The sequence below is a fragment of the Mobula hypostoma genome, chromosome X1, assembly GCF_963921235.1.
Source record: "Mobula hypostoma chromosome X1, sMobHyp1.1, whole genome shotgun sequence".
NCBI classification, from domain to species: domain Eukaryota; kingdom Metazoa; phylum Chordata; class Chondrichthyes; order Myliobatiformes; family Myliobatidae; genus Mobula; species Mobula hypostoma.
In genome coordinates, this window is record NC_086128.1 from 26,488,998 (window position 1) to 26,516,982 (window position 27,985).

The 27,985-nt window shown below is 47.0% G+C and overlaps 4 protein-coding genes across 6 annotated transcripts in view; 1 reads left to right on the forward strand and 3 right to left on the reverse strand.

The window, feature by feature from the left end:
- The window catches only part of atf7a (activating transcription factor 7a), a 26,163-nt gene extending 24,554 nt beyond the window's left edge, over positions 1 to 1,609 (reverse strand). The window contains exon 1 of the mRNA XM_063037149.1: positions 1,475 to 1,609. The gene's annotated coding sequence lies outside the window, so the exon portion shown is untranslated. The remainder of the gene's footprint in view (positions 1 to 1,474) is intronic.
- Positions 1,595 to 17,278, reverse strand: LOC134340186 (chromobox protein homolog 5-like). 3 transcript variants are annotated; one of them, XM_063037155.1, is made up of 6 exons: positions 17,101 to 17,278; positions 15,945 to 16,012; positions 7,067 to 7,220; positions 6,542 to 6,725; positions 2,085 to 2,182; positions 1,595 to 1,745 (listed from the first exon to the last, which is right to left on the reverse strand). In XM_063037155.1, the coding sequence occupies exons 3-6, from the start codon at positions 7,201 to 7,203 to the stop codon at positions 1,595 to 1,597; spliced, it is 570 nt and encodes a 189-aa protein (XP_062893225.1). In that variant the 5' UTR covers positions 7,204 to 7,220; positions 15,945 to 16,012; positions 17,101 to 17,278. The 3 variants fall into 3 exon arrangements, with proteins under 3 accessions (XP_062893225.1, XP_062893224.1, XP_062893222.1); XM_063037154.1 differs by lacking the exon at positions 15,945 to 16,012 and having other exon boundaries at positions 17,101 to 17,277; XM_063037152.1 differs by lacking the exons at positions 15,945 to 16,012; positions 17,101 to 17,278 and adding an exon at positions 11,969 to 12,230.
- Positions 17,279 to 17,477: 199 nt separating this feature from the next.
- On the forward strand, positions 17,478 to 22,752 carry LOC134340185 (heterogeneous nuclear ribonucleoprotein A1-like). The gene is made up of 11 exons (XM_063037151.1): positions 17,478 to 17,635; positions 19,171 to 19,287; positions 19,367 to 19,513; positions 19,746 to 19,956; positions 20,042 to 20,134; positions 20,523 to 20,618; positions 20,703 to 20,774; positions 20,866 to 21,033; positions 21,356 to 21,490; positions 21,818 to 21,880; positions 22,339 to 22,752. Exons 1-10 carry the CDS (start codon positions 17,630 to 17,632, stop codon positions 21,865 to 21,867), a joined length of 1,095 nt encoding a protein of 364 aa, XP_062893221.1. The 5' UTR covers positions 17,478 to 17,629; the 3' UTR covers positions 21,868 to 21,880; positions 22,339 to 22,752.
- A 3,838-nt stretch (positions 22,753 to 26,590) lies between these two features.
- LOC134340190 (nuclear factor erythroid 2-related factor 2-like) lies at positions 26,591 to 27,700 on the reverse strand. The gene has a single exon (XM_063037158.1). The coding sequence runs from the start codon at positions 27,690 to 27,692 to the stop codon at positions 26,643 to 26,645; it is 1,050 nt and encodes a 349-aa protein (XP_062893228.1). The 5' UTR covers positions 27,693 to 27,700; the 3' UTR covers positions 26,591 to 26,642.
- Between the last annotated feature and the right edge of the window lie 285 nt (positions 27,701 to 27,985).

Here is a 27,985-nt window from a genome sequence, read left to right on the forward strand (position 1 = left end):
TTAAGAGTGTGGGCCTTAAAACTCTACAGTTCCGTGCAGGCCCTATGTTTAAGTCAGAATAGAAGGATGTCCCTTTAGAACTGGGAAAGGAGGAAACCATGGGAATTATTGCCATGGAGGGCAGTAGAGGGTAGGTCACTGGGTGTATTAATGGCAGAGATTGATGGGCTCGGTTACCGGGTGAAAAAGAAAAGTGACAGTTGAAAGGCAGTGCTGACCTCATTCTACCCAGCATATTCTGGCATCACCAGCGACACTCCCCGCGCTCAAACAGAGACAACCCAGACAGTGTTACGTATTGTAAAGTAGTTCTTAATACATCTGACAAAATAGCACATGTTGGTTTCTGTAGAAAAAAAAGGAAAGAGGGTGCCTCTCTCTCCCTACAAGGGGTGCCTGGTGGTGGGAAGGGTCCTATAACAACACGACTCAATATTTGTTAAAAATCTTCAACACATGCGGGACAGGGGGGAGATTACTGTACAATATTGGGAACATCTGCACTCTGTGTGACAGCAGAGAGAGAGGCACTTTCTCACTGGGTTGGGGGGAGGGGGGGTTGTGCAGGGGAGGACAGCAGAATGGGGATAGTAGAATATCTCTCCCCAAACCCCAAACAGAACTACCTCCTGTCGGGGGGGGGGGGGTTGGTAGTGATGGAATAATTCCCCAGAGGGAGGACACTGGACTCTTGGGAGGGTAGAGAGAGACAAGAGAGGGTTAGAATTTGGGAACAGGGGCTGGACTGAGGGACCCCACCACCCTCGCACCCTGCCTTGCTGGTCCCTGGGAATGCCACTGGGGGGGGGGGCGGGGGAGAAGAGAGGTGTGGGGGGGGGGGTTACTGGCTTTATCTGAGCAAAGGCTACAGGGAAGTGGGTCCACTGGCACCGGGAGGAGAGTCAGCTGGCTATGGCCGGTGACAAGAGGGCAGAATGGACACACACATACAGGCAATCACTTGCACAGTGTGAGCACACAAGCACTTGTACAACACGCGCATGTACTTCACAACCTTCCACACCAGCTACATAGAATAAATCCAGATTCCTGACTGGTTGGGAGGATGGGGATTTGGGGGGGGGGTGGTGGAGGAGGGTGTGCACTTGGAGCAGGAGAAGATCAGAAAGCGGACTGCAGACAGGGGACCCTACCAGTTATGGGGGAGTGTTGGGGTTCTGGTATCTTGCTAACATACAGATGAAGGATGCAGTACATGAATGACACACGCTTCCCCAGACACACATGCGCAGACTCGTCCTCTACCTGCCCGGGCCAAACTGCAGTGGGAAGGGAGGAGAGGGAGAATGACAGGGAAGGGAGGAGAGGGACAGCTGGGTAAGAGTACAGAGAAGGGATGTTGAGGTTGGAGAGGAGAGAGGGAGTGGGGATTCAGATTAGAACCTAACCCCACGTCCTCCAGTTAAAACTCAAGAGCTGGGAGACTTCACCCAGTGAGAGGAACGACTCTCACCTCCCCTCTCTTTTCCTTCCCACCCCTGCACCCTCCCTCCCTCCTCAAACCTACAGCCCCCAGGGAGGGTGTGGTAGGAGGGAGGGAGGGAGAGGACAGGCAGCGGGGACACGCCTGCATCTAGCTGGCCTGCGGCTCCTCCCTCCTCTCCTCCTCCTCGGCGGGATAGGCATGCCACGTCAGACGCTCCTCGTAGAAGGCAATGACGATCTGAGGACACTTGACGTTGGCCTCCTTGGCTAGGACCAGATCAGCCTCATCCGAGTCTTTCCTGTCAGGTGTAAGGGAGGGGCAGGTGTCAGGGAAGTGTGTGCTCGCTCCTTGCCACCCATCCCTCCTCACTGCCGCCTCACCTCTCCCCCTCCTCCCCACCATCCCTCCCCCGTCAACCCCTTCCCCACCCAACCATGTCAGATTCAATATTCTCTCCCACCTTCCTAATCATTCCCTCCCCACTCCTGCTCATTCCATCCCCTCCTCCTCAACCTCACAATCCCTTTCTCTCTGTACCCCTATAGCCCCCTCACCATCACTCCCCCCTCCCTCCCCACCCCTTCCATACTCAACTCTCCCTCCCTCCATCTTCACTAACCCCACACCCTTCCCTCACCACTTCATCAGGAACATCAGTTCCCCACAGGAGTCCGTGGCTCCGATGATCTTCTCCGGTTCCAGCCCACGGTCAAAACCCCGCACGCTGTCCTCGTCCTGCCCAGGAAACAAGACAGGCCTGTCTAAGCAGGGTCTTTGGGGGCAGGGCTTGTCATCACACCCCTCCCACATTGGCTGGAGATCAGGGAAGGGTGAAGATAACAGAACCAGAGGGGACAGTAATGCACTGGGGACATCCCGCAGGACACTTGTCTGTAACAGGGGGAAGAGAAACTGCATTTGTTCTGTCCAGAGCTTAATGTATGTACACAACTAAGAACACAGAACAGTACAGCACTGTACAAGCACTTCGGACCACTATGCTGTGCCAACCGTTTAACATACTCAAACTCAATTTAACTCTTTCTTCCCTCAAAGCCCCCAATTTTTCTATCATCATGTGCCTATCCAAGAGTCTCTTAAAGGTCTCTAATGTATCTGCCTATACCACCACCCCTGATGGGGTGTTCCATGGACCCACCAAACAACTTGCCTCTGAAATTCCCCCTATACTTTCCTTAAAATATGCCCACCTCAAATTAGCCATTTCTGCCCTGAGAAAAGGTCTCTTGGCTGTCCTTTTGATCTATGCCTCTTATCATCTTGTACAGAACTCTATCAAGTCACCTCTCATCCTCCTTCACTCCAGAGAGAAAAGCCCTAGCTCACTCAACCTATCTGGATAAGACATGCTCCCTAATCTATGCAGCATCCTGGTAAATCTCCTCTGTACCCTCTCCAAAACTTCCACATCTGTCCTATAATGAAGTGACCAGAACTGAACATAATACTCCCAAGTGTGGCCTCAGAGAGTTTTATAGAGTTGCAACATTATCTTGCAGCTCTTGAACTCAATCCCCCAAATAATGAAGGCCAATTCACTAAACCTTTCCTATCCAGATGCCTGGAGGGGATGTTGATCAGCTCAGTATGTAGGTTGAGGATTGGCAAATGTCTTTCAATTCAGAAAAATGTGAGGCATTGTACTTTGGGAGATCAACCCATGGCACGACATGTTTTATAAGCACAAGAGATTCTGTAGATATTGGAAGTCTTGAGCAACACACAAAATGCTGGAAGAACTCAGCAGGTCAGGAGCCATCTATGGAGGGGAAGAAATAGTCAACGTTTCAGGCAAAGAGCCTTCAAGAATGGAAGGAAAGGGCGACAGAAGCTATTGTGTAAGTCATAAGACTTGTACCACTATGAATAGTAGGGCCATGGGGAGTGTCATGGTACAGAGGGGTCTTGGAGTACAAGTGCATCATTCACTGAAAGCAGCATCCCAGGCAGACAGAATGCTGCAGAAGGTGTGTGACATGCTGGACTTCATCCGTCAGGGCACTGAGTACACGAGGAGTTGTGTTGCAGTTAGGCAAGTCAGTTACAAGTGAGACCACACTTGGAGTATTGTGTACAGTTTGAGTCACCCTGTCGTAGGAAAGGTGTCACTCAACTAAAAAGATTGCGGAAAAGATTTACCAGGATGTTGCCTCGACTTGGGGGTCTGAGTTACAAGGTCTGGCTGTGTAGACCAGGACTTTACATCTTTCCTGGAATGTAGGAGATTGCAGAGAGAACTGATGGAGGTATATAAGATCACAAGGTGCACAGACAGGGTAAAAGCACATGATCTTTATCCTTGGTTCTTCACACAAAGGGTGGTGCATATTTGAAGAAACTGCCAGAACCAGTGGTTGAGGCAGGCACATTAGCAACTTTTAAAAGCGATCTAGATACGTAGCCGGATAGAGGTTTAGAGGGCAAAGGGCCAAACACAGGCAGATGGAACCAGTTCACTGGGCTACACAATCAGCATGGACCAGTTGGGCTGAAGGGATACTTCCCTTTAAAAGTTGTTAGATCATGCTAGAAGGACATTTATTTATTTCGAGATACAGCACGGAAGAGGCCCTTCAAGCCACACCGCCCAGCAACTCTAGCCTAATCACAGGACAATTTACAATAACCAATTAACTTACTAACCAGTATGGTTTTGGACTGTGGTAAGAAACCAGAGCACCCAGATAAAACCAATGTTTTCCATGGGGAGGCTGTACAGAGACTCCTTAAAGGACACCGGAATTGAATTCCGAACTCTGATTGTGAGCTGTAACAACATTGTGCTAACCACTATGCTACTGTGGCACCCCAATTCAGAGGAGGTTGGGGAGCGCTGCAAGAAAGATTGGGGGGGGGGGGAAGAAATCAGAGAGAGACCTTCCTCAATCAACCAGTTGAATCTTGGAATTCTCTGCTCCCTCCTCTTTCTGAGGGTGGTGAAGTGTGGAGGTGGTGGGGAAATGTTAACAGGAGAGAGATAAGCATTAAGGACTGGGGAACTGGAGCGCAAGACAAGAAGTGATTACACTGGAGAGTGTGCAGAGAAGAGGACGTTGCCTTGGTTGGAGCATTTCAGTTGTGAGTAAAAGGATGAGAGGCTGGGCCTGTTCTCCCTGGATGAAGATTTAGAAGGTGACATGACCAAGGTGTATAACACTATGATGGGTATCAGGAGGGTAGACTGCAGGAAACTTCCCCAGATCATAGAGTAATGCCCTTCATTAATCAGGGCATTCAGTTCAAGAGCCACAATGTAATGTTGCAGTTTTACAAAACTCTGATTAGACCACCTATGGAGTATTTGTTCAGTTCTAGTCACCTCATTGTAGAAGGACGTGGAAGCTTTAGAGAGGGTGCAGAGGAAATTTACCAGGATGCTGCCTGGATTGGGGAGCATGTTTTATGAGGATAGATTAAGTGAGCTAGGGCTTTTCTCTATGGAGCGGAGGAAAAGAGGTGTACAAGATTATGAGAGGCATAGGTAGTGTGGACAGGCAGTGCCTTTTTCCCCAGGGTTGCACAGCCAATACCAGAGGACAACTGTTTAAGGTGAGTGGAGAAAAAGTTTAGGGGAAATGTTAGAGGTTTCTTTATTTAAAAAAAAGTGGTTGTATGGAACCCATTGCCAAAAGTGGTGATGGAGACATATATTAGGGACACTCAAGAGACTCTTAGATAGGCACATTAATGTAAGAAAAATGGAGGGTTATGAGCTGTACGGAGAGAAAGGTTAGATTGATCTTAGAGTAGGTCAGTACAACATTGTCTGTATTGTTCTAAGTGGCAACACAGATAAAGCCAAGAGAACACTGATTGGGGTGGGGTTGAGTGGGACTAGCTCACTGGGCAACAGTTGGCATGGATTAGTTGGGCCGAATGTCCTGTTTCATGCTGTACAACTCTTAATGCTTGACTTACATGGATCATTTGATGTCCCTGGGCTGTACTTAATGGAGGTCAGAAAAAATGAAGGGAGGGAGGGAGGAGATTTCATTGAAACCTCCCGGATACTGAAAGTGCAGATGTGAAGGAAAGAGTTAATTGTGATTCCTCCTTAGTATGTACCAAAATAAAAAGGAAATTCAAAAGCAAAGTGGTGTCAGGTTGGAACGTGGTGACAATCTGGGGATATGCACCAGTGCACATCTCCATGATTCGATACTGAACAATGTTTTCCTCCTTCAGACCTGTTGACTGTTTTCCTAGATTGTGCGCCTGGGCTGAAGGTTGTTTTAAAAAAAGATGCAGCTGGTACCATCAAGGGTTGGAAAAATACTGAGGTGATAATTATGTTGTGCTTTGAAGGAATCTTAAGGAGTGTATAAAAGGGGCACTTTCTTTGTGTGGGGGAGAGATTTGTCTTAGGCTAGGTCACGACTGGTGCTAGTGCTCAGAGTTAGAGAAGTATAGACAAGGGGGAGGGGGGGCTGCATGAAAGATTATCGGATCTGTGGTTCTCTGACATTGCAGAGATCGGCTTGTTTAGTGGATTATAAGTATTATTTTGAATTCTGTATTGCTACTTATGTAAACTTTAGTTTTTCCTTCTCTGTTGAAATTGTACTCATTCTAATAAAGTGTTTTCTGGTGGCCTCAGCATGTGTACAGTGTCTCCTTTGTTTGCAAAATGCATATGCAAACATACTGAGCTGAATAAGAGAAGAACAATGAATTTTAAAACAATTTTCATTACACATGGAGAGAACGGCTCCATCAGTGGGAGAGCCTAGGATCCGAGAGCACAGCCTCAGAATGAAGGGACGTCCCTTTGGAACTGGGATGAAGAGGAAGGTGTGCTTAAAGCAGAGATGGAAGGAGCTATGGGTTACGGGGAGACAGCAGGAGAATGGAGTTGGGAAAGTTGTTCAAACTGCATTTGGAGTATCAATAAGGCAGAGATGAACGGTTTCTTTGTTCTGCAGAAGAAGTCCGGAGAAGTAGGTTTTGGGGGGGGAGAACACCTGTCAGCTGGATGGGCTGAATAGCATAATTTTGCTCTAAACCTTACAGTACTATGGGATGAGGACATGGTTCACTGCTGCCTCCCCAAGGGATGAAATGTGAATTGCTGACCTCTTTTTTCCTCTTGGTTTTGGGCTCCTCATTGCCGTTGACGATGGCAGACTTGCGTTTGCTGTTATCCGGCTTGTCTCGGGAACCAGTGCCATTCTCCTTGTCCTTGTTGTAGGTTTTCAGGAACTCCCCGATCAGTTCTGGGCAGTCAAGGTTCTTCTCCGGCTCCCACGTGTTGTCAGCACTGCCGGCAGGCAGGGGACACCGAGCGTCAGTGGAGGGCAATCGCAGGAGAATGAGGGGAGAGGGATAGAGTTGGGAGAGGGTAAGGATAGATGGGGTGGGGGAGGGAGGATGGAGACGGGGGTGGGACGGAAAGGGGAGAGATGGAGTGGAGAGAAAAGCAACACAGAAGGTAGCTTGGTCACAGCTGAGGGTAAGAAAAAGGCAGAGTGCGAGAAAGTGTGAGATGAAAGAGAGAAAGAGATAGAACGGGAACGAGAGAGGATGAGTGAAGGGGCAATACTATGAGAGACAGGTGGGGTAAGTGGGCGGGGGTTGAAATGCACTGGTGATGGCACTTACTCAGAGAAGCCTTTCCATTTCAGCAGAAACTCCACACGTCCCCTCACCACCCTGCGATCCAGCACCCTCTCCACCACGTATTCCTCCTCCTCGTCTGAAGAAACGTCCTCAGATTTCCTTTTCACCTTCTTGCCCATTTCGCTCTGCGTGAAACCTGCGGGACAGGGACCAAGCACTCAGCACTGTGGGATGAGCCCTCCCCTCTCCCAGACCCTCGGCTAACCTCACAACCCTGCCTGAATCAGAATAGCTCTCTTCATGCAGAGCACTGGAACAGGCCCTTTAAACCAACTCATGATCTCCACCCTGGAAAAAAAACTCTGGCTGTCTATCTATATACTACTAAAACTCTCATGCTCTGTCTGTCTGTTTGTGACCTCCAATTAGCGCAAGCAGTGCATTACAGCAGCATTTTTTTTGGCTAAATCGAATTAAAATGCGCTAACTTACAGAATGCAGGCAAAGTTCAGGGTTATATACTCATATAAAATTGCTCATTCGCCAAATGTCAACAGGCTGGCTTTCACCTGAGACCCGATCGGCCATCATGGAAATCGGGACGCGACAGCCCGACGCATGCGCACGGCCAGCCTCAGCAGCGATACCTATCGGAGCAAAAGGGCAGGGCAGCTCTATTTCGAGGGCTCACATTCTGCTAATCACCATCAGCATGTGCAGGATTGGGACAGATCTAACTGCCACCCATCAATAAGAGATAATTAAATCTTATTGTAATGATGTACACCGAGACACCCATAAAACCCTTTGCTGCAGTCAAAGGACAGCGGTGACTATATCACATCCATTTAGAAGAGCGCCAACCACATCATCAAGAATAATCAGCATCCTTTGGTGTTACTGCTTCGTATCCTCTATCCAGTATCAGGATAAAAAAAGGTCAGCCTAATTACGCTGCGTGAAAAGGGAAGGGGTGCATTATGGTCAAGAGATGATGCCAAACGTCGTCGGGAAGCAACAAGGAGAGGGAGAGAACAAGAATCGGATGAGGCCAGGGCTGCACGACTCCAGGATCAAAGAGTCAGGACAAAAAAAGATGAGAGAAGAAGAGACAGAGGAGGAGAGGCATGCACGTCTCCAGGATCAGAGACAGACAGCAAACAGCAGAAGAGATGAAGAGACAGGGGATGAAAGGGCTGCACGTCTCCAGAATGACAAAAACAGGCACAGGAGGAGGAGAGATGAAGAGACAAAGGAGCTGAGAAATGCACGTCTCCAGGATCAGAGACAGAACAAACAGCAGAAGAGATAAAGAGATGACAGAAAGGGCTGCACATCTCCAGAATGACAAGGAGAGGCACAAGGGTGGCAGATAGACCAGAAATGATGCCGTCAAGTGTCCTTCGGTAAACGAGAAGCTATATTTGCTTTGCTACGTGTCGTTCTTCTTTAATAAACTGAGTCTTCTACTTCAGTTTCCAAAGCAAAGCAATACCAATAGCATTCAGGAAAATTTAATGTTCATTCTGGTCACATCACCTTCTCTCAAAGGGTGCCCCAACTGGTCACCCTGTTGTCTAGTTTTATCTATGCCCCTTATCACCTTGTCTTATATACCTGTATTAAGTTACCTTTCATTCTCCTTCTCTTCAAAGAGAAAAGCCTTAGCTCACTCAACCTTTCATAAGACCTACTATCTGATCCAGACAGCATCCTGGTAAATCTCCACTGCACCCTCTCCAAAACTTCCACATCCTTCCTGTAATGAGGTGGCCAGAGTTTTATAGAGCTGCAACATTACCTTGCTGCTTCCAAGTAGTGATCACTCACTCTCCCTTTACAATCAATAATTAAAATATCAATCTTTCCTGGGCTCCCTTGTACTCTGCATATTAAAAATAAATGTAAAGAGCACGTTTGAGGGAATACACTTCTGTTGTAAATCACACACTTTAGATGAAAAGAAAATTAAGGAATAAATTCCAAGCAAAGGGGCTTGTACAAAATTTCAATAAATTTATAGTTGAAATGCAAGTGGTTGCTACCCAGCAACCCCTGACAACCCTAATTTAATCCTAACCTAATCGTGGGACAATTTACAATCACCAATTAACCTACTAACCAGTATGTTTTTGGACTGTGGGAGGAAAGTGGAACACCCAGATAAAATCCACACATTCCAGAATCAGGATTATTTTCACCGGTATGTGTCGTGAAATTTGTTAACCTAGCAGCATTCAATGCAATACACAATATAGTAAGAGAGAAAATAATAATAAATAACTCAATTACAGTGTACCTATATTGAATAGATTAAAAATCATGCAAAACATAATTATATTAAAAAATGTGAGGTAGTGTTCACAGGTTCAATGTCCATTTAGGAATCGGATGGCAGAGGGGAAGAAGCTGTTCCTGAATCGCTGAGTATGTGCCTTCAGGATTCTGTATCTCCTACCTTATGGTAACAGTGAATAAAGGGCATGCCCTGGGTGGTGGCGGGGGGGTCCTTAATAATGGACACTGCCTTTCTGAGACACCGCTCCTTGAAGATGTCCTGGGTACTTTGTAGGCCCAAGGAGCCAACTAAATCTATGACCCTCTGCAGCTTCTTTCGGTCCTGTGTAGAAGCCCCCTCATACCAGACAGTGATGCAGAATGCTCTCCGCGGTATATCTATAGAAGTTTTTGAGTGTATTTGTTGACATGCCAAATCTCTTCAAACTCCTAATGAAGTATAGCCACTGTATCGCCTTCTTTATAACTACATCAATATGTTGGGACCAGGTTAGATCCTCAGAGATCTTGACACCCAGGAACTTGAAGCTGCTCACTCTCTCCACTTCTGATCCCTCTGAGGATTGGTATATGTTCCTTCATCTTACCCTTCCTGAAGTCCACAGTCAGCTCTTTCGTCTTACTGATGTTGAGTGCCAGGTTGTTGCTGTGACACCATTCCACTAGATGGTATATTTTGCTCCTGTACACCCTCTCGTCACCACCTGAGATTCTACCAACAATAGTCGTATCATCAGTAAATTTATAGATGGTATTTGAGCCACACAGTCATGTGTATATAGAGGGAATAGAGCAGTGGGCTAAGCAGACACCCCTGAGCTGCAGCAGTGTTAATCATCAGCAAGCAGGAGACGTTATCACCAATCTGCACAGATTGTTGTCTTCTGGTTAGGAAGTCGAGGATCCAATTGCGGAGGGAGGTACAGAGGCCCAGGTTCTGTAACTTATCAATCAGGGTTGTGGGAATCCTCAGGGAGGACATACAGAGGCTCCTTACAGAACGGCACTGGAATTGAACTCTGACGCCTCAAGTTGTAGTAGCTTCCATGGCACCCTTGGAGTACATAATGAGTGGCAAATGAATGAGAAGTGTTTAAAATTATTAGTCTTAGCCAAGATGGATGTTAAGTCTGTTACCCAGGATAGGGCAGTGCAAAACCAGACTGCATAGATTCAAGGTGGGGGGGGGGGTGGAAGAAGAGAAAATTTAAAAGGTTCTCAAGGGCAAATTTTTCCACACAAAAGGTGGCGAGAACATGGAACGAGCTACCAGAGGAAGTGGTTGAGGCAGGAACAACAGTGTAATTTAAGAAGCACTTGGACAGGTACATGGAGGGGAGGAGCTTGGAGGGATATGGGCTGAACACAGGAAATTGGAGACTAGTTGGGTGGGCACTATGGTGGGCATGGCCTGGTTAGGTCAAAGGGCCTGTATCTGTGTTGTATTACTCTATGGCTCTGTTTGAGAAAATATTTTGCATCTGTTGTCTGCCAAGATTTAACATTTTATGCAATACATTTGTTACACTTATTAACATGCACTTTACAGTTCCTTGTGAGGTCATGTTCTAGACCCCTAAAGGCTATTGCTCAAGTGGAGAGGGACTCAAATCAGTGACATCTAGAGGGACCTAGGAGCTTGTAGGTGAATCTCGACCAGGTCAGGATGCACTCAGACATGAGAGATTGCAAATGCTGGATATGTGGAGCAACACAAGATGCTGGAGGAACCCAGCAGGTCAGGTAGTATCTATGATGGGAAATAAACAGTTGATTTTTCCTGCCAAGACCCTTCATCAGGATGGAAAAGAATAAATAATAAATAAATAGCAACAGAAAACATGAGATGAGTCTTTGAAGGTGCATAGGTTTGGGAACATTTTCAATAATGGGGCAAGTGATGTTGTAATAAGTTATCCCCTTTGGTTCACGGGCCTGATGGCTGAGGGGTAATAACTATTCCTGAACCTGGTGGTGAGAGTCCTGAGGCTCCTGTATCACCTCCCTGATGGCAACAGGAAGAGGAGAGCATGGCCTGGGTGGTGGGGATCTCTGATGGACAGCGCTTTTATGACAGCATTTCCTGTAGATGTGCTCATTGGCTTTACCTGTGATGTACTGAGCTGAATACACTATTTTTTGTAGGATTTTCCGTTCAAGGTCTTGGTCTTGCTGACATTGAGTGAGAGGTTGTTTTTATGACTCTACTCAGCCAGATTTTCAATCTCTCTCCTATATGCAGCCAACAATAGTCGTGTCATCAGCAAACTTGAATATGGCATTGGAGCTGTGCTTAGTCACACAAGTAGAGCAGAGGGCTAAGCACAGAAACTTGTGCTGTACCCTATGCTGATGGAGATATTGTTGCCAGTCCAAACTGACTGGGATCTGCAAGTGAGGAAAATGAGGATCCAATTGTAGAAGGAGGTATTGAGGCACAAACAACAGAAGAATAAATACCAAGCAGAGGGGCTTTAACTATAAATTTATTGAAAATTTTGTTCAAGTGCAAGTGGCTGCTACCCAGCAACCCCTGACAACCCCAATTTAACCCTAACCTAATTTTGAAGCTTACTGATCAGACTTGAGGGGATCATGGTACTGATGTTGAGCTGTAGTCAATATAAAGCATCCTGATATATGTACCTTTGCTATCCAGATGTTCCAGGGTTGAGTGAAGAGCCAATGAGATGGCATCTGCTGTGGACCTGTTGCTCCGGTAGGCAAATTGGAGTAGATCCAAGTCGCTTCTCAGGCAGGAGTTGATATGTTTCATCACCACCCTCTCAAAACACTTCATCACTGTGGATGTAGGTGCTACTGGGCAATAGTCATGGAGGCAGGTCACCACGTTCCTCTTGGGCACCAGTACAAATGAAGTCTGCTTGAAGCAGGTGGGTACCTCAGTCTGCTGAAGGGAGAGGTTAAAGATCTCAGTGAACAGTTGACCAGAACAGGTCTTTAGTACCTGGTCAGGTAACCCATCTGTGCCGGATGCTTTTCGTGGGTTCACCCTCCTGAAAAATGATCACACATCAGCCTCAGGGACTGAAATCACAGCATCATCAGGGGCTGTGGGAGTGTGTGAAGGTTCCTCCACAGAAGACATTGAGCTCATCTGGATGCGGAGCCCAGCTGTCTCCTCTGTCACTTGATTTAACTTTAGAGAGGTGAAGGCATTCAACCACTGACACAGCTGTTGAGCATCCCTTGTTGAGTCAAGTTTGATTTGGAAGTCACTTCACCCATGAGATGGCTTTCCAGAGATAATACCTAGACCTCTTGTAATTTTCTTGATCTCTAGACTTGAATGCCTCAGATCTGGCCCTTGGCAGATTTTGGATCTCATGGCTCATCCAGTACTTCTGGTTGAGGAACACTCTGATTTTGTGGGGGCACACAAGTCTACAGCTGATTTGATAAAGTCCATTGCTTGAACACAGCCTAGTGCACTAACTCGAAGCAGTCCCATAACCACTCCTCTGCCTCCCTCAACCATCTCTTAGTTGGCCTAATCTCTGGAGCTTTGTTCTTCAGCCTCTGCCTGTATGCAGGTAGGACAGCCAAGTGATTCAATTTACTAAAATGCGGTCTGGGCACGGAACGGTAGGCAGAATAATAGTAGCTTAGTGTGTTGGGGCCTCTGGTGCTACAGGTTATATGCTGATTGTAATTGCGCAGTTTTCTTCAAACAAGCCTGGTTAAAGTCTGTGACTATGATTTGAAATACATCGGGATAAGACTGTTTCTTTTTCCAGACGACATCGTGCAGTGTCACTAGCACTTAATTATAGTTGGCCACTACTGGTATGTAAACTCCAGTGAGGAATATGGAGGAGAGCACCCTAGGTAAATAGAATGGACGGCATTTGATTGTTAGGTGTTCAAGATCAGGGGAACAGGATGTGACAGAACTGCCAAGTCGGAGCTCTTCATAAAACACACACCTCATCCTTTTGCCTTTCCTGAATCAGCAATTCAGTACATCAGTACATTCTGTGAAACTAGAATGCTTCAAGTTTGATCACTGTATCTGGCGTGCCTGGAGAAAGCCATGTTTCAATAAAGCATCCAATGGTACAGAGTTTACTTCAATACAGCAATCTTGCCCTCATGTCCTCAATTTTGTTATCCAGTGAGTGCAGTTTTTCCAACTGCCTTGGAGTTCTCCCCCCACCCCCCACCCCCCACCCCACCTTGCTTTCAGCCACGGCAGTGAACCTTACAGGTGCCACAGCTGACTGGTCTGGTTTCTTCAGTCGATTGTGAGATTTGAAGATCATTGAGTTGATTTAAAAGTCCATTGCTTGGAACGAAGTTGCAAGCTGCAGATATATTTAATAGAATTTTTGGAACAATTTTCTGCAGCCCACAGAACATCACCGATGATCACTGCCGCTATCTTGTTCTTCCTTGTTCACAAGGAACTCGCTGGGACTAGAGGGCCCAAGTTTTAAGAAGAACTGGACAGGCTTGGAGAGTGAAAGCAAAGGAGTCTGAGGGGTGACTTGATAGATGTGCATAAAACCCAAGAGGAACACAGATAGGTGGTCTTTTCCCCTAGGGGTACAAGAGTCTAAAACTAGAGGGCATGGGTTTAAAGTGAGAGGGGAAAGACTTAGAGGACCTGAGGGGCAAGTTTTAGGGGTTTATTAAAACATTCAAGAAGAGTTGCTAAAAAAAATTAGCATCCTGCATTTGATGACATAGTGACCATATTTCTGGCATCTCAGGTAGACACCATGGCCGAGAAAGCTCACCAGAGCCCCTTACTTTCTTAGGAAGCCAAAGAAATTTGGCAACCTTCATCAATGCACCAAAGAAAGCATTCTATCTGAATGCAACACAGCTTGTACGGCAACTGCAGAGTTGTGGACATACAGCTGCAAGAAAAAGATAGTGAACCTTTTGCAATTACCTGGTTTCCTGCATTAATTGCTGAAAGTGTAGTCTGATCTTCATCCAAGTCACAATAATAGACCAACACAATCATTTTCATGTCCTTATTAAACACATTGTTTAATTATTCACAGTCCGGGCTAGGAAAAGTATGTGAACCCTTGTATTTAACAACTGGTAGAACCTCCTTTAGGAGCAATAACCTCCACCAAACATTACCTTCAGGTGATGAAGCACTACCCTGACATTCATCTATAAAATACCTCGATTTAATTTTGAAATTCATTATTCTCTCAACGACTGCAAGTTGTACAGGCCCTGAGGCAGCAAAAGAGCCCCAAACCATGATGCTCCTTCCACCATGCTCCAGTTGGAATGAGGTTTTGGTGTGCATTGCGCCCCCCCCCCAAACACAGCAGTGTGCATTTCTGCAAAAAAAAGTTCAATTTTTGTCTCCCCTGCCCACAGAACATTGTCCTAGAAGCGTTGTAAAACACCCAGGTGGTCTTTTACAAACTTGAGACACAAACAGACTTTATCAAGTTCTAGAAATTTCTGCAGGTCTTTTGCTGATAACTTTGGGTTCTTTTTCACCTCCTTCAGCTTTGCACGTTATGCCCTTGCTCTTTGCAACTCACTCACTCACTCCTAGGGAGAGCAGCAGCAGTACTGAGTTTCCTCCATTCGTAAGTAATTTCTCTTACTGATGAACACTCAGGGCTTTGGAAATGCTTTTCCAGCTTCAGCAGGAAAGCTGTTTCCACTGGTGAGACTAGAACTAGGAGGGATAGCCTCAAGATTCGGGGGAGTAAATTTAGGATGAAGTTGAGGAGGAACTGCTTTTCCCAGAGGGTAGTGAATCAGTGGAATTCTCTGCCCAATGAAGCAGTGGAGGCTACTTCAGTAAATATATTTAAGACAAGGTTGGATAGATTTTTGCATGGTAGGGGAATTAAGGGTTCTGGGGCCCAAAACTGCTCACAATACACCAAGTGCAGCATGACTAAAAACTCAGAATTACATCCCTGTTGTTATATTCTAGTGCTCTCGAAACAACTAACATTGCACTTGCACTGTCTCAGACTGCTGGTTAACCTTTAGGGAATCCTGCACGAGGACTCCCAAGAACATTTGCACCTCTGATTTTTGAATTTTCTCCCCATTTAGAAAATAATCTATGCCTTTATTCCTCTCCCATCGAACAGAAGATACAAAAGCCTGAAAGCACATACCGCCAACCTCAAGGACAGATTCTATCCCGCTGTTATCACTCTTAAACAGACCTCTTGCATGATAATATGGACTCTTGGCCTCATAAATTCCCTTATTATTACCTTGCCTGTACCACACTTTCTCTGTAGCTGTTACACTTTATTCTATATTCTATTATTTTACCTTGTACTGCTTCAATACACTGTAATGAACAGAAAAGCTCTTCACTGTATCTCGCTATGTGCAACAGTAATAAGCCAATTTCAAAAGGAAACCATGTGGGCTGACGAGAGTGTTATAAAGCTCCATTGTGACTTGCAAACTTTTACACTCATGCCCCAAACAATGACTTGGACCCCAGGACTTTTCATGTAATTGGTTTATTATTGCCACACGTATAGCTTGCATGCCACTTAAACAAATCATTCCAAACATCGAGGTAGCACAAGGGAAAAACAAGAACAGAATATAGGATATCAGTACATTAATGTGAAGGAGTGGCACCATTTACCGTAGGAAACACTGCAAACAGCTGTTATCGAAGTTGTGTACAAATCTTTTTCTAGGAACACCTTAATCCTTAAAAAAAACAAAAAAATAGTTAACCTCCAGGAATGCTGCTTGACCAGCTAAATTCTGGTAATTTATTAGACTGCAGACTGCCAGATAAAATTCAAAAATTAGTTAACATGTTACCTGCAATCTACTGCTACATTTAGAGGCTTATTAAAAAATAATTATTTTGATTAATTAGAACATTCCTGCTTGGCGTTACAGATCTTTGGAAAGAGAACGACATGCTTTACGAAGAATACAAACCCCATCACATACCATCGATTAACGCAAGTTTAACAAGGAATGTGTTACAAATGCGTTTGAAAAAGTTGGGGACTTTAATAAAACAGGAAAGGTCAATACAACAAATGAAACCGTGTCAATACAAGTGCGTGGTGGAATTTATCAAAATCAAGTTTGCAACTTTTGCAAAGCACTCCACGTAATCTCAAACTCAAGCCATTCAGGGTGAATATGCATTTTACGACGGTTTTTTTTATATTTAAGAAAAACATAACGGTGTATAATTCGCAGCTCAATTTAAGCGCGCCATAGACACAGAACAATGCGCCCAATCCATCTCATGAATAGTTTTTAGCCATATGGTGGAATAAAGGCAGGGGAGGGGGGAGGGAAACCTTTGAAAAAACGTTTATTTCGCTGCATTCACAAACTCCATGCCTCCTTGCAACCACACAAGACCCTCCCCTGCTACAGAATCTTCCAGAAAAACCGCGTACACAAGGTATCGCCACCAAGGGGGGGGGGTGAAAAGAGGGTGGGGCTAGTACGGAGAATGATGGACAATGAGGGAGAATTTACAGCCCACCTCCAGCACTTGTCTCAAACCCGATTGGTAGACAGTGACAGGAGACCAGTGGCTATTGGCCAGTGCCCGCTGTCCATCAGTCTCAACGGGAGTACAGCGGGAGACCGAGTTGTCAATCAAGGGAAGGGGCAAGGAAAGAGGTGTGGCCATTGACTGCCCATCAAGTGAGCGACGCGGCCTACCAATCCACCCCCCCTTCATCGAACCGACCTCCGGCGCGACAATAAACAACGGTAACAACGATTACCGCCACCAATAAGCGCACCGCTTTTACTCTGTTTACCTGTTCCCTAGGGGAAAAAGAACCTTGGGCCACTTCGTCAAAGGCGAAGATAAACGTTGCTTTTATGTATTTTTATATCGCTTCTCAGCGCCGACTCCTCTCGTTCTGCGGAACCCGCCAAAAAAAATCCGTCCCCCTCCCCCTCCTTCTCCACTCGCTGGCGCCAACCCACCGCAGGCAGCTGCGCAGGCGTGGTGCCCCGCCCGCCCACGTGAGGAGAAAAGGCGGGAGAATGGGGGGGGACCGAGAGGGCGGTGATACGACACCGACCAGCCAATAGAAGGTGCCATAGTCCGTCCCCCCCACAGCAGTTGGCAGTGGAAGGGCTCCGTCCCGCCAATAGGAGGGAGGGGGCGTGAAGTTTCGAAGCCCTATATAAACTGTGGCGCCGGCGCGCTTCGGTCTCTTGCCCTGTTGTCGACGATCCGAGCTGTTGGTTGAGGTTCTTTTTCTCTTACGAAATAATTTTTTTCTCCCGACGGTGGCCCCACGTAAATCAGGCAAGACGGCGCCCTCATACGAACGCGATATGGAGGTGAGTGATGCATTTTTCTTTGCTACCTCACCATCTCCTCTTCCTTGATAAGCAATGACGCAGCAAAGAATAGGTAGACGCCATTAGGCGAGTTGGCAGCTATGATCTAGAGCTTTCCCTTTGTTACATTCACTCTAGTTACCCCCTCAAATGTATGTGTACTTTTTTTGTTGTTATTTACGGGTGGGTTGGTGATATCTTTTGCTAGAAAGAAGTTTCGCTTGGTAGTGGTTACCAAAAGAGAATCCTCAAAATGGCGGCCTGTCTTTAGACGCCACATAAGCTTCACTCTAGAGTCTGAGGGAGAGTCCCGCTCCCCTATTAATACATAATCTGTAGCGGTCGTGGGAGGATTCTCGCCCTGTCTATTCACGACCAAATTTTTGTCCCCCGATCGGTCGTCTCGCCAACATGGCGACATCTTCCAGTCCGTCTGTGTCACATGGCAGATCCGCTATCTTCACACAATGTAACTGGTGAAAAACACCAGGTCTGACAACATTAGTTTACTTTTTCGGACTTCGCCAGTGCCCGTTTCAGAAATACTATTCGGATTCAATCTATCTATCTCAAACGGTAATGGTATAGTGGGATATTGATTTTTTTTCCTCAAAAAAAGTGAGGTTTGATGTATCCGTCGGTTTCCCCTGACAAAATGGCTGTTAATTGCATGAAAATGTTTGTAAGCTCCGCCCGTTCATTCTTATTGTCCTGTAACTGGCGGCAGCTCGTCTTAAAATGGCGGCTCGCCACCCCACCCAGTCTTCGGGGACCATGGGGGCGGGTGAGTACGCTGCCGACCTTCTCCCACTTCGCCAGACAGCCACTGAAACGAGAGGCTGGGTTTATCCAGCACAACACTTTATTTCTCCCCCCCCCTTCTCCCACTCAGGTCCTCTGCCTCCCGGACCTCGTGTCTCCGTCCAACTGACCTCAAAATGGTGGCATGTCGCCTCTCTCCTTTTACTGCAGGCGGCGCTGTTCTTCATGGGAGTCGGAGTTTCGTCCAATTGCCACGGGGCCTTTTTGGATGCCATTACCCCGTTTGGGATTGGCTTAATTATTCCCAGTTGCTTCGAGTGTAACGATTCCTTGTCTTTTTGTTAAGTTAATGATTATGTTAGTGTTGGAGATCGTAATCTCTCGTGGGTGTAGACTGGAGCCGCCGGGGTTGAGATGCAAAGCAATATATCTCCAGTTTAAATTCCATCCTGAATTTTTGGAAGATCAAGAACCAATATAAGTTGACTCTCTCTCATGCTGCAGGCTTCAGAATGCATAGATTGTCTCTCTAGTGAGTAAACATTTATCAGAGGGGAGATTTGTTTCTGGGTTGTAAACATGTTTTACAATCTGGAGATGAAGAATCTTCATTAATTTCTGATGGAATCACTTGGATTGATTAGTGACTATTTGGTTTTGCAGCAGAATGCAAGTTAAACTGTACAAGCACTTGCATTGCCAAGCCTGTCTATGGTCGTGGTTTTGTTCCCAGATGCTGGGTATACTAATGCTGACTACTTTCCCTTTTGCAGGACTCTCAGGAGCCCGAACAGTTGCGGAAGCTCTTCATAGGAGGTCTGAGCTTCGAGACTACAGATGACAGCTTGCGAAACCACTTTGAACAATGGGGTCGGCTGACTGACTGCGTGGTAAGTTCTTTACAGTGGACCTTGTTCTTGGGTACCTCAGAGCGTACAGTTATGACCCTTTGCTGTTTTTTCCTGCCAGGTCATGAGAGACCCAAACACAAAGCGCTCAAGGGGTTTTGGATTTGTCACTTACTCGTGTGTTGCAGAGGTGGATGGTGCGATGGCTGCCAGGCCACACAAGGTTGATGGTCGTGTTGTGGAGCCGAAGCGTGCAGTGTCTAGAGAGGTCAGTTGCCTTCTGTTAAGTGCCTGCAAGCAGCTGACTATACTATGCCCAAAGCACTGGCTTTCTGATAAATTAGTGTCAAAGCAGAATAATGTCTAAGTATGGTTTGTCTGGTGACAGTTGAAAAGCTGTTCCTTAATTTTGTGGGTCTTCAGGTAGCAGTGCCACCTTGATGGTAAGAGTGCATCAGTGTAGTGTTTAGTAATGGATACCATGTGGTCTTTTGTGCCAGGATTCCACCAGGCCTGGAGCACACTTGACAGTGAAGAAGATCTTTGTCGGTGGCATCAAAGAAGACACAGAGGAGCACCACCTCCGAGACTACTTTGAGAAGTTTGGCAAGATTGAAGTCACTGAGGTGATGACAGATCGCCAGAGTGGGAAGAAGAGGGGGTTTGCCTTCATCACCTTTGATGACCATGATGCAGTTGACAAGATAGTTGGTGAGTAGCAGTAGGTGTGTGCTGAATTCCAGGGTTGGGGTTATGGCAAGAACTGCTGTTTATTGCTTTTTGTTTAAAATTGTAGTTCAAAAGTACCACACAGTGAATGGGCACAACTGCGAAGTGAGGAAGGCACTTTCGCGAGAGGAGATGCAAAATTCAGGCATGAATCAGAGAGGTGAGCAGTGTACAAATTAAGTTTTTAACATCCACATTCATAAATGTCCCTTGTGCACCAGCCTTCCCTGGCAAGTGTGTTTTAAATGATCTCTGGACAATCTTATCAATGTTCTGCATCAAGGCAAGTGTTTACTTGTTTTTATCTATATATCTAACTAGATATAGATATATATAATATCCACAGACTGGTAAGGTGATATGAAACATTACCAGAGGAGGTATCGGGAGCATTTGGGATATTTAATTAAATGGGCAATATGTAAAAGTGATTCTAATGGGGGACAAATGGGACTGGTCCGGGTGCAAGATCTGCAAGGGTTTTTTCTTGTACTGTCCCACTTAAATGCAGTCTCTACTTCTCTTCCCACCTGCTCCTTAAATTCTAGGTCGAGGCAGTTCTGGCAACTTCGGTAGAGGCAACTTCAACAATTCTGGGGGCAACTTTGGTGGCCGTGGTGGAGGAGGGAACTTCAACAGCCGAGGTGAGGTGTTTAGGTCTCTGGGAAGTGGGGATCTTGAGTAGGGTAGGGTCAAATCACTAATGTGCCTCTTTTTTTTCAATGCAGGTGGCTTTGGCGGTTCAAGAGGAGGTGGCGGATATGGGGGCTGTGGCGATGGATACAATGGATTCGGTGATGGTGTGTGCTTACAAATAAGGATGGAGTTGGTGAGACTGCCCATGATGGGCTGAGTCCAATAATTAAATGCAACTTCGTATCCCTCATGCAGGTGGTGGCTACGGTGGAGGTGGCTACGGCGGTGGTGGCAGAGGTGGTCCTGGATATGGTGGCAGCCCCAGCTATGGCAACCAGGGTGGAGGTGGCGGCGGCGGCTATGGCAGCGGAGGTGGAGGTGGTGGAGGAGGTTATGATGGCTACAATGGTGGATTTGGTGGTGGTGAGTTTGCCAACCTCGTCTTGAGCCTGTGTTTGGCCTTTCATTCACCCTGTCTCTTTTACCCTATCCATATGTGTTCATGTACCTGCTTCATTCTCTTAACCACCCCCACTCTTAAAAATCTTTTTGTTTTCCATGACTTGAGAGTAGGAAACTGCCTTTACTCTATACATGTCTCCTCTTCTCTCCCTCCCCCCCACACAGCTGTGAACCCCACATCTTGTAATTTGCAGTGTTACTGTCATCTTTACCCCATCTTTCCTGGTGCAGCCCAGGTTCCACTTATATTTGCATTGTGACTTACTGCTGGCTCTGCTTGTAGGAAACTTCGGAGGTGGCGGTGGTGGCAACTACAATGACTTTGGTAATTACCCCAACCAGTCCTCTAACTACGGCCCCATGAAGGGAGGTGGAGGCGGAGGTTATGGAGGCAGGAGCTCAGGCGGCCCATATGGAGGTGAGTGTTGTCAGACTGTGTTTTATTTCAGGGATGGTGAGCCTATGGCATGTGCAATATTTTTCCCCCTCAAGTCTTCAAACCCCACCTATTAGGAAAAAATAAAAAGTAATAGCTGTTCTGAGAAACATCACTCTTGGCCTTGTGATTTGAACTTTGCATTTGGCCTGTGGCTTATTGTCCAAGTAAGGCCATAATTGCTTCCAGTTCATAAGTAATCAATTAGAATCTGTTCAAATCTACTAGGGGAGAACTTTAAGAAGGTTGCTTGAGCTCAAAGGTTTGCTTCCCTTGCTCTGACTACTAACCAGTTTTTCTCTCCTGCAGGTAACTACAGTGGCTCCAGTGGCGGAGGTTCCTTTGGCCGGAGGTTCTAGTTTTATGTTGCAGGTGCGTTCTGCTGGAGTGGTTTGGGAACTTGGAGTGATTTTTGTGTCCTGGTTGGCATGGCTGGGCTGGTGTGGGGGTGGAAGTGAGGGGAGTGACAAAGCAGAGCCTGCCATAGATGGGCAACAGGCTCTCTCTCCCCAGTTTACAGCTGCAGGCACTCCTGGCCTTCAGGGGAAGTGAAATCCAGAAGTTGCGATGGGGAAAGGTGGGGTATCTTGTATGCAGCATCCACTGTCCCTTCATTTGGGTCTCGGTGCCACTTCTGAAGTAGTCAGTTTCATCCTGTGGTGCTGGGATTTAGTAGGTAAATGAATGCTTTAATATTGTGGGAGTGGGGGGTGGGAGGGTAGGAGAGTGGCAGCACTGCTTTGGCTTCCCGCTGCCCCTCCGCTTACTGTTAAGAAAACTCGTTTTAGGAAATGCACGATATAATAATTCTATCCCATGTTGTTCAACAGGAATACAGTACTTAGCAGGAGAGGATGAGCCAGGAGTTGTGACAGGGAGAGAGCCAGCAGGTTACTACAATACAAATCTCAGCCAAGCGCAGGGTACAACTGCTTCCGGAAGAAAATGTCCTTTGTTTTAGTCAGAAAAGTCAGTGTTTGATCTCATAAACTTAAAAAAAAAAAAAAAAAATTTAAACCCATGTGCATGGATATCTGCTTAAGGACTGTGATATTTTGATAAACTGTTGAACAGGTTATTTTATAGTGAACTTTTTCCCTTTCCTATTCCCTTCTGGAAGTGTACAACAAACATTCCAGTGAGTCTTTGCTAGACAAACTTTTTGATTTTATTGCTCCAGTTTTCAAGTGATAAATGTATTAGTTGTGATCATGATTTAAGAATAAAAAAAAAAATTCCATTGACTAGTCCTGCAGGTAGTCTTGTTTTGTTTGAGCTTTATGCCAGCTGTTGTCCCTTACTGCTTTTGTCACTTAGCTTTGGTCCTCAGCCAATGTTTCCATACTCCTATCAGAAGCTGCCATCCATGCCCCATCACTTCCTGCCTGCTCCACATGCAAGTGTTCAATACAGGGACCCTTCTGAATGTGATAGAAGGCAGCCTGTCTATTCCTTTCAACTGTTGACACCCTTACTAATCAAAAAACTTTGCCAGCTTTTGCTGGTAGATGACCAATGACTTGGCCTGCCCAGCTGCCTGGTAATACATCATACTCTGGCCTTCACAAATAGACAGTCTGTTCCACTGATCCACCTTTAAATATGTTTCAGTGAGACCCCCCCCCCCCCGATCATTCTCAGCTCCAGTGAGTACAGACCAAGTGACATCAAATGTATGTAATAGAGCTTGGTCCAAGTATAAACACTATTCTGCTTCCAACCCCCACCCATTCTGTCAGGCCCAAAAAAAGTCTTGCTGCTTTAAAGTAGTTAAGATGCCAGGTCAAATGGGGATCTACTGCCCCAGACTTGACCTTCCCCACTGGATGTGGGGTCTGGGACCTTTTAAAGAGATTCCTGCTTGCACACATCACCCCACTTGCAGAAGTTTGTGCAATAGCAGCAGTCAGGATTTCGAAGGAGGCCTGATGTGTAATCAGACCCAGTTGCCTGCAGCGAAGTCGGCGGAGGAAAGTCATGCTGCTTTAAAAGAAACTGTGTGTGTGAGTGTGCGTGTGCTACCTTCGGCTCTTGGCTCGAGAGATAGGACGAGGCAGGACACCGGACGGCATCAGCTTCAGCAGCAGCAGAGGAAAAATCTAGACTTAGAAGCTACGAGCGTACTCCTGTGTCCGAGGGTCAGGAGCAGCATCAGCAGAGGCCAGCTTTGTTCTCGCGTTTGTAGTTCCTCGGACTTGTTGTTACTGGAGGCTAGCGTTGAGGGCTGCGCCATGGGAGGCCAGCAGTTCAGGGCTAGCACAGCCAGAAGCCTTGCTACCACTAAGACTAAAGCAGGCAGGCAGACTTCCCAGGGCCGTTGCTTTCAATAGGTAAGGCTGGATTTCATCTTACTTTTATTTTGATGTTTTAAAAAAAAACGGGTGATTTCAGTAGCGGGAAAGCTTCATCTGGCCTGTTCTACCAAGCTGGAGGCTTGATTGCCCCTTGTTGCTTGCAGGTAATGTCTGGAGGGATCACCATACAGCAGATTGTGGGCTGCACTTGTACTCCCTGGAAGTATATGTCCTCAAGGTATGTATGTGAATTGGTTCATAATTAACAATCTAGGTGTGATGGCCAACAAAGCTTATCAGAGCCTTCACTTCCCCAGGAGACTAAAGAAATAGAGCATTTCTGCTGACCCTCAAGTTTAAACATCCCAACTGGATGCTTAATGGCTTGGTTACAACTGCTCTGCAAGTGACTGAAACTAAAGAGCTAACCAGCTTTTCTATATAAATGATGAAACACAAAGCTCAAGGGACTTGAATGTACACCTAGTGTACATACAACTGGATGTAACCTCAATCTACATCGTACTGCAGACAGATAGGATACAAGCTTGTGCTGTTAAGGGATTGATGCAGATCAGTACTCACTAATCTGTGCTTGCACACCTGGTCTGTCTTCAGTAATGACCCAGTCTTGTTTTTCTCCCAACAGGTGAAGGCTGGTGGGAGCTGATAATGGTTTTTAATTTGGCTCCATAATCCTGGATGTTCCCTCTTCTGGACAGAGGGTATTCACACAACATTCAATACTATGTATTCTTTCTCCTGTAGCTGCTGTGCAGATGTTTTTCTGAATGTTAATTCTTTGTAAAACAATAAAGGTCAGATTATTCCTTTGTGTATCTGTTGTATTTTGTGTGGTGTTTGGGGGGGGGGCCTTTGGAATGGCCAGTGTCATGGAGCAGTGGTCTTGGGGTAGTATGTGGTTTGTGCAGCTGTGTAACATGTAGCTATTTGGGGTGAAAGTAGACAAAAATTGATTTACTGGTTATATTAATTAGTTGGTGCATGTCCAGAATATATCAAAATAAAAGTTTAACCAGAACACACACCAATGCCTTGTTCATAGTCAATGCTTTTATTACTGTTCTGATGCTTTCTTGCTAACCAATGATGCTGCTCCTTGTACTTTTGCAAGAAAATGGCATTGGGGTCCTTTCACCTGGAGCATAGTCCATATATGGAAATATAGCTGAGGTCAGAACATTGGTATTGAAAAGGACCTTGGACAAAGATGAGTGAGGCCCATGGGTCTGTTTCTGCACTGAAAGATGCCATCATTGATGGGAGCAGGTTAAAAGTTGGATAGACCACTTGATTTATCTGATTGGCTTTAAGTTTCCTTTTATTGGAGGTCAGGGTTATCTTAGAGGCAGTCTCTGTCCAATGAATTGTGGGAGGGAGAATCACAAGCGGAGTGGTTCTCAGTATAAGGGGTTACCAGTCAGTGTTAACACAGGCTGGCAGAGGATATGGTATACTCCACTGTGGGCAAGTCCTACTGCTATCTAATTTGATCTCTTCCCTATAGACTGCTCATCAGGGAATAACTTCAATTGCCCTATCAATGACCTGGCCTCACTTTTAATGTCAATCTAATTCCTTAAAAGGTTGTTGGACCATGAGAGTGGGATTAGGCTGGTGTTTGAGGTCCATCCCATAACTAATGAAAGCCTATGATCCCTCAGACAGGTCCATAGGTAGGGATGAAAATGTTGCCCAAACATTGCAGATGGATTTTTGGGTGAGTATGCTACAAAGTGGTCTGGTTGTACTTGTGTGATGTGTTGATCGTGCAATGAAGGATGTTTATCCCTGGCAGCTTGTTCTCATATATGGACCATCTGGGTGGAAGAAAACAATCATAAGTTTGGTTAAATCTCAGTATGGAAACTGGCCCTTTAGCTCAACCAGTCCATGATGACCTAAGATGCCTATCTAAGCCAGTCTCCCTTGGGTCCCTTTTTTTTTGTGTATCAACACTGACCAAAACTGAACACAGTACCCACAGAAAGACTTCACAAATGTCTCATATAACTCCCAACTCTTGTGCTTAGTGCCCTAATTGATGAGGGCTAGCGTGCCAAACACTTTTCACCAAGCTGTCTGTTCCTGTACTCCAAATTCCTTTTGTTATCCAAAATTCCATAGGGCACTATGTTCCCCTCCATTGCTGCAATTCTGTCACACTAATGATGTCAGAAGAGAGAGTCTTTGGTTGCAAGAAATATATTTTTATATTAATATACATATACAATAGTGATGTTCACTGGTAGTATACAGCTCTGCAGAGTGGGGGTGGGGGGGTAGAGGTTAAGCTAATACATATTCCAACTTTGTTCCCGGTCTGTCACTTCCTAATGTGTGACTGGGCCCCTGTGTCTTTCGTCTCTTGTTCCACAGGCCCATGGATGGAGGGGTAGCAAGAAGGCAGGGAGCCCACCATACCAAGTAGTCACACTCACCCACTCTGCCCTCCCCTCCCTCCTTCCTACCCACCACCCCCAACCTCTCCACCCTCCCTGTCCCACGCCCAAGGGAGCAATAAGATTGCCTTAGTTCCCATCCCTATACATCTCCCACCACCGCCCCCCCCCCCCTTCTCCCAGGGCCTAAACCTGCAGGGAGAACATCAGGAAGAGGTATGTTTGCCTGGGCCTCTTCTCCCTTCCCCTATCCCCCATATCACTCAGACCCTTCTGAAATTCTCCTCTTTCCCTCCCCCTCCTCTGTCCCCTTAGTCTCCTACCTCTCCCCCACTCTGTCCCCTCCCTCCCTGCTCTATCCCCATTTCCCCCTCTTGACCCAAACTGCACCAGGAAGGCTCTATTCTTAGACTGCACTCACTCACACCCTGCTGCCCCCTCCTGCAGCAGGAACACCCCCCCATCAGCCCCCACCTGCAGGGTGAGCTGCCCAGGAGGGTAGGGTCGTCCGCCAGGGTCCCGCAGAGCTGCCAGCACCCGCTGTCCAAGCTGTGCCAGCCGTGCCTGGGCCTGAAGTAAGGCTCGTCCCACCCGTTCACGTTCACCGGCCAGCCGCTCCCTCTGGCCCCGTAGGCCACCCAGCTCCCTCTGCAGCCGAGCCACAGCCTCCAGTTTACGACGTCGGCAGTGCCGGGCTGCCACCTTGTTCTTGCCTCGTCGGCGGATGTCCCTTACCAGGGCCAGCTGGGCCTCACTCAGTCGGTGCCTAGACAGCAGCTCGTTGTACTCCTCAACTGGTAGCTGCACAATCGCTTCTGTGGGAATGGGGAGGCACAGGGCTCGGGCCCGTCGCTCGTCACGGCTGCAGGTCTCCCGGCCTAGTCTGGCAGGGCCCTTCAGGCCTGTTCCTGTCCCGAGGCCCAGTCCAGACGGAAGTCCTGTCCCAGCCCTGAGACCAAGTCCGATCCCAGCCTCATGTTCGGTCTTTTGGCCTAGACTGGGCCTAAAGCCCAGCTCGGTCCCAGATCCTGACTCAACCTTTGGGCCAGCTCCATTGCTGAGGCCCAGCCTGGCCTCCACACCCAGAATTGTCCCTGTCCCCATCAATTCGGCCTTCAGGCCTGTCCCGGGTCCCAGTCTGACCTCGGGCCCTGACCCAGGCCCAGTCCTCCTGAGGCCCAGCTCCAGCCCTGGTCCCGGCTCAGCCTTCAAGCATGGAGCAGCCTCCAGCTGGGACCCACCCCAGGCCCCTGCCCACGTCTCTTGTCCAGAGCCCAGCGGCAGGGCAGAATCATGACAAGGGCCTTGGGGCAGCAGCCAGGGCTCAGGTGGAGGTGGGGGCAGGGGCTGGGCCAGGGGGTAGTGGGGCCAGGGCTCGGGCAGAGGGACGGAAAGGTGAGTAGGGGTGGCCATTGGATAGAAGGGGATGCAGCTTTCAGAGGGGGTGGAGGAAGCCTCAGCAGTCATCTCCAGGCCCTGAAACAACAGGAAGAGATGAAGAAGGGAGAGAGTTAAGAGAATTGCCAACTTTTCCGCACTGTCCCATCACACACTCCCAGGGTCAGACACAGAGTGAATCTCTCTCCACACTATCCCATCACACACTCCCAGGGTCAGACACAGAGTGAATCTCCCTCCACACTGTCCCATCACACACTCCCAGGGTCAGACACAGAGTGAATCTCTCTCCACACTATCCCATCACACACTCCCAGGGTCAGACACGGAGTGAATCTCCCTCCACACTGTCCCATCACATA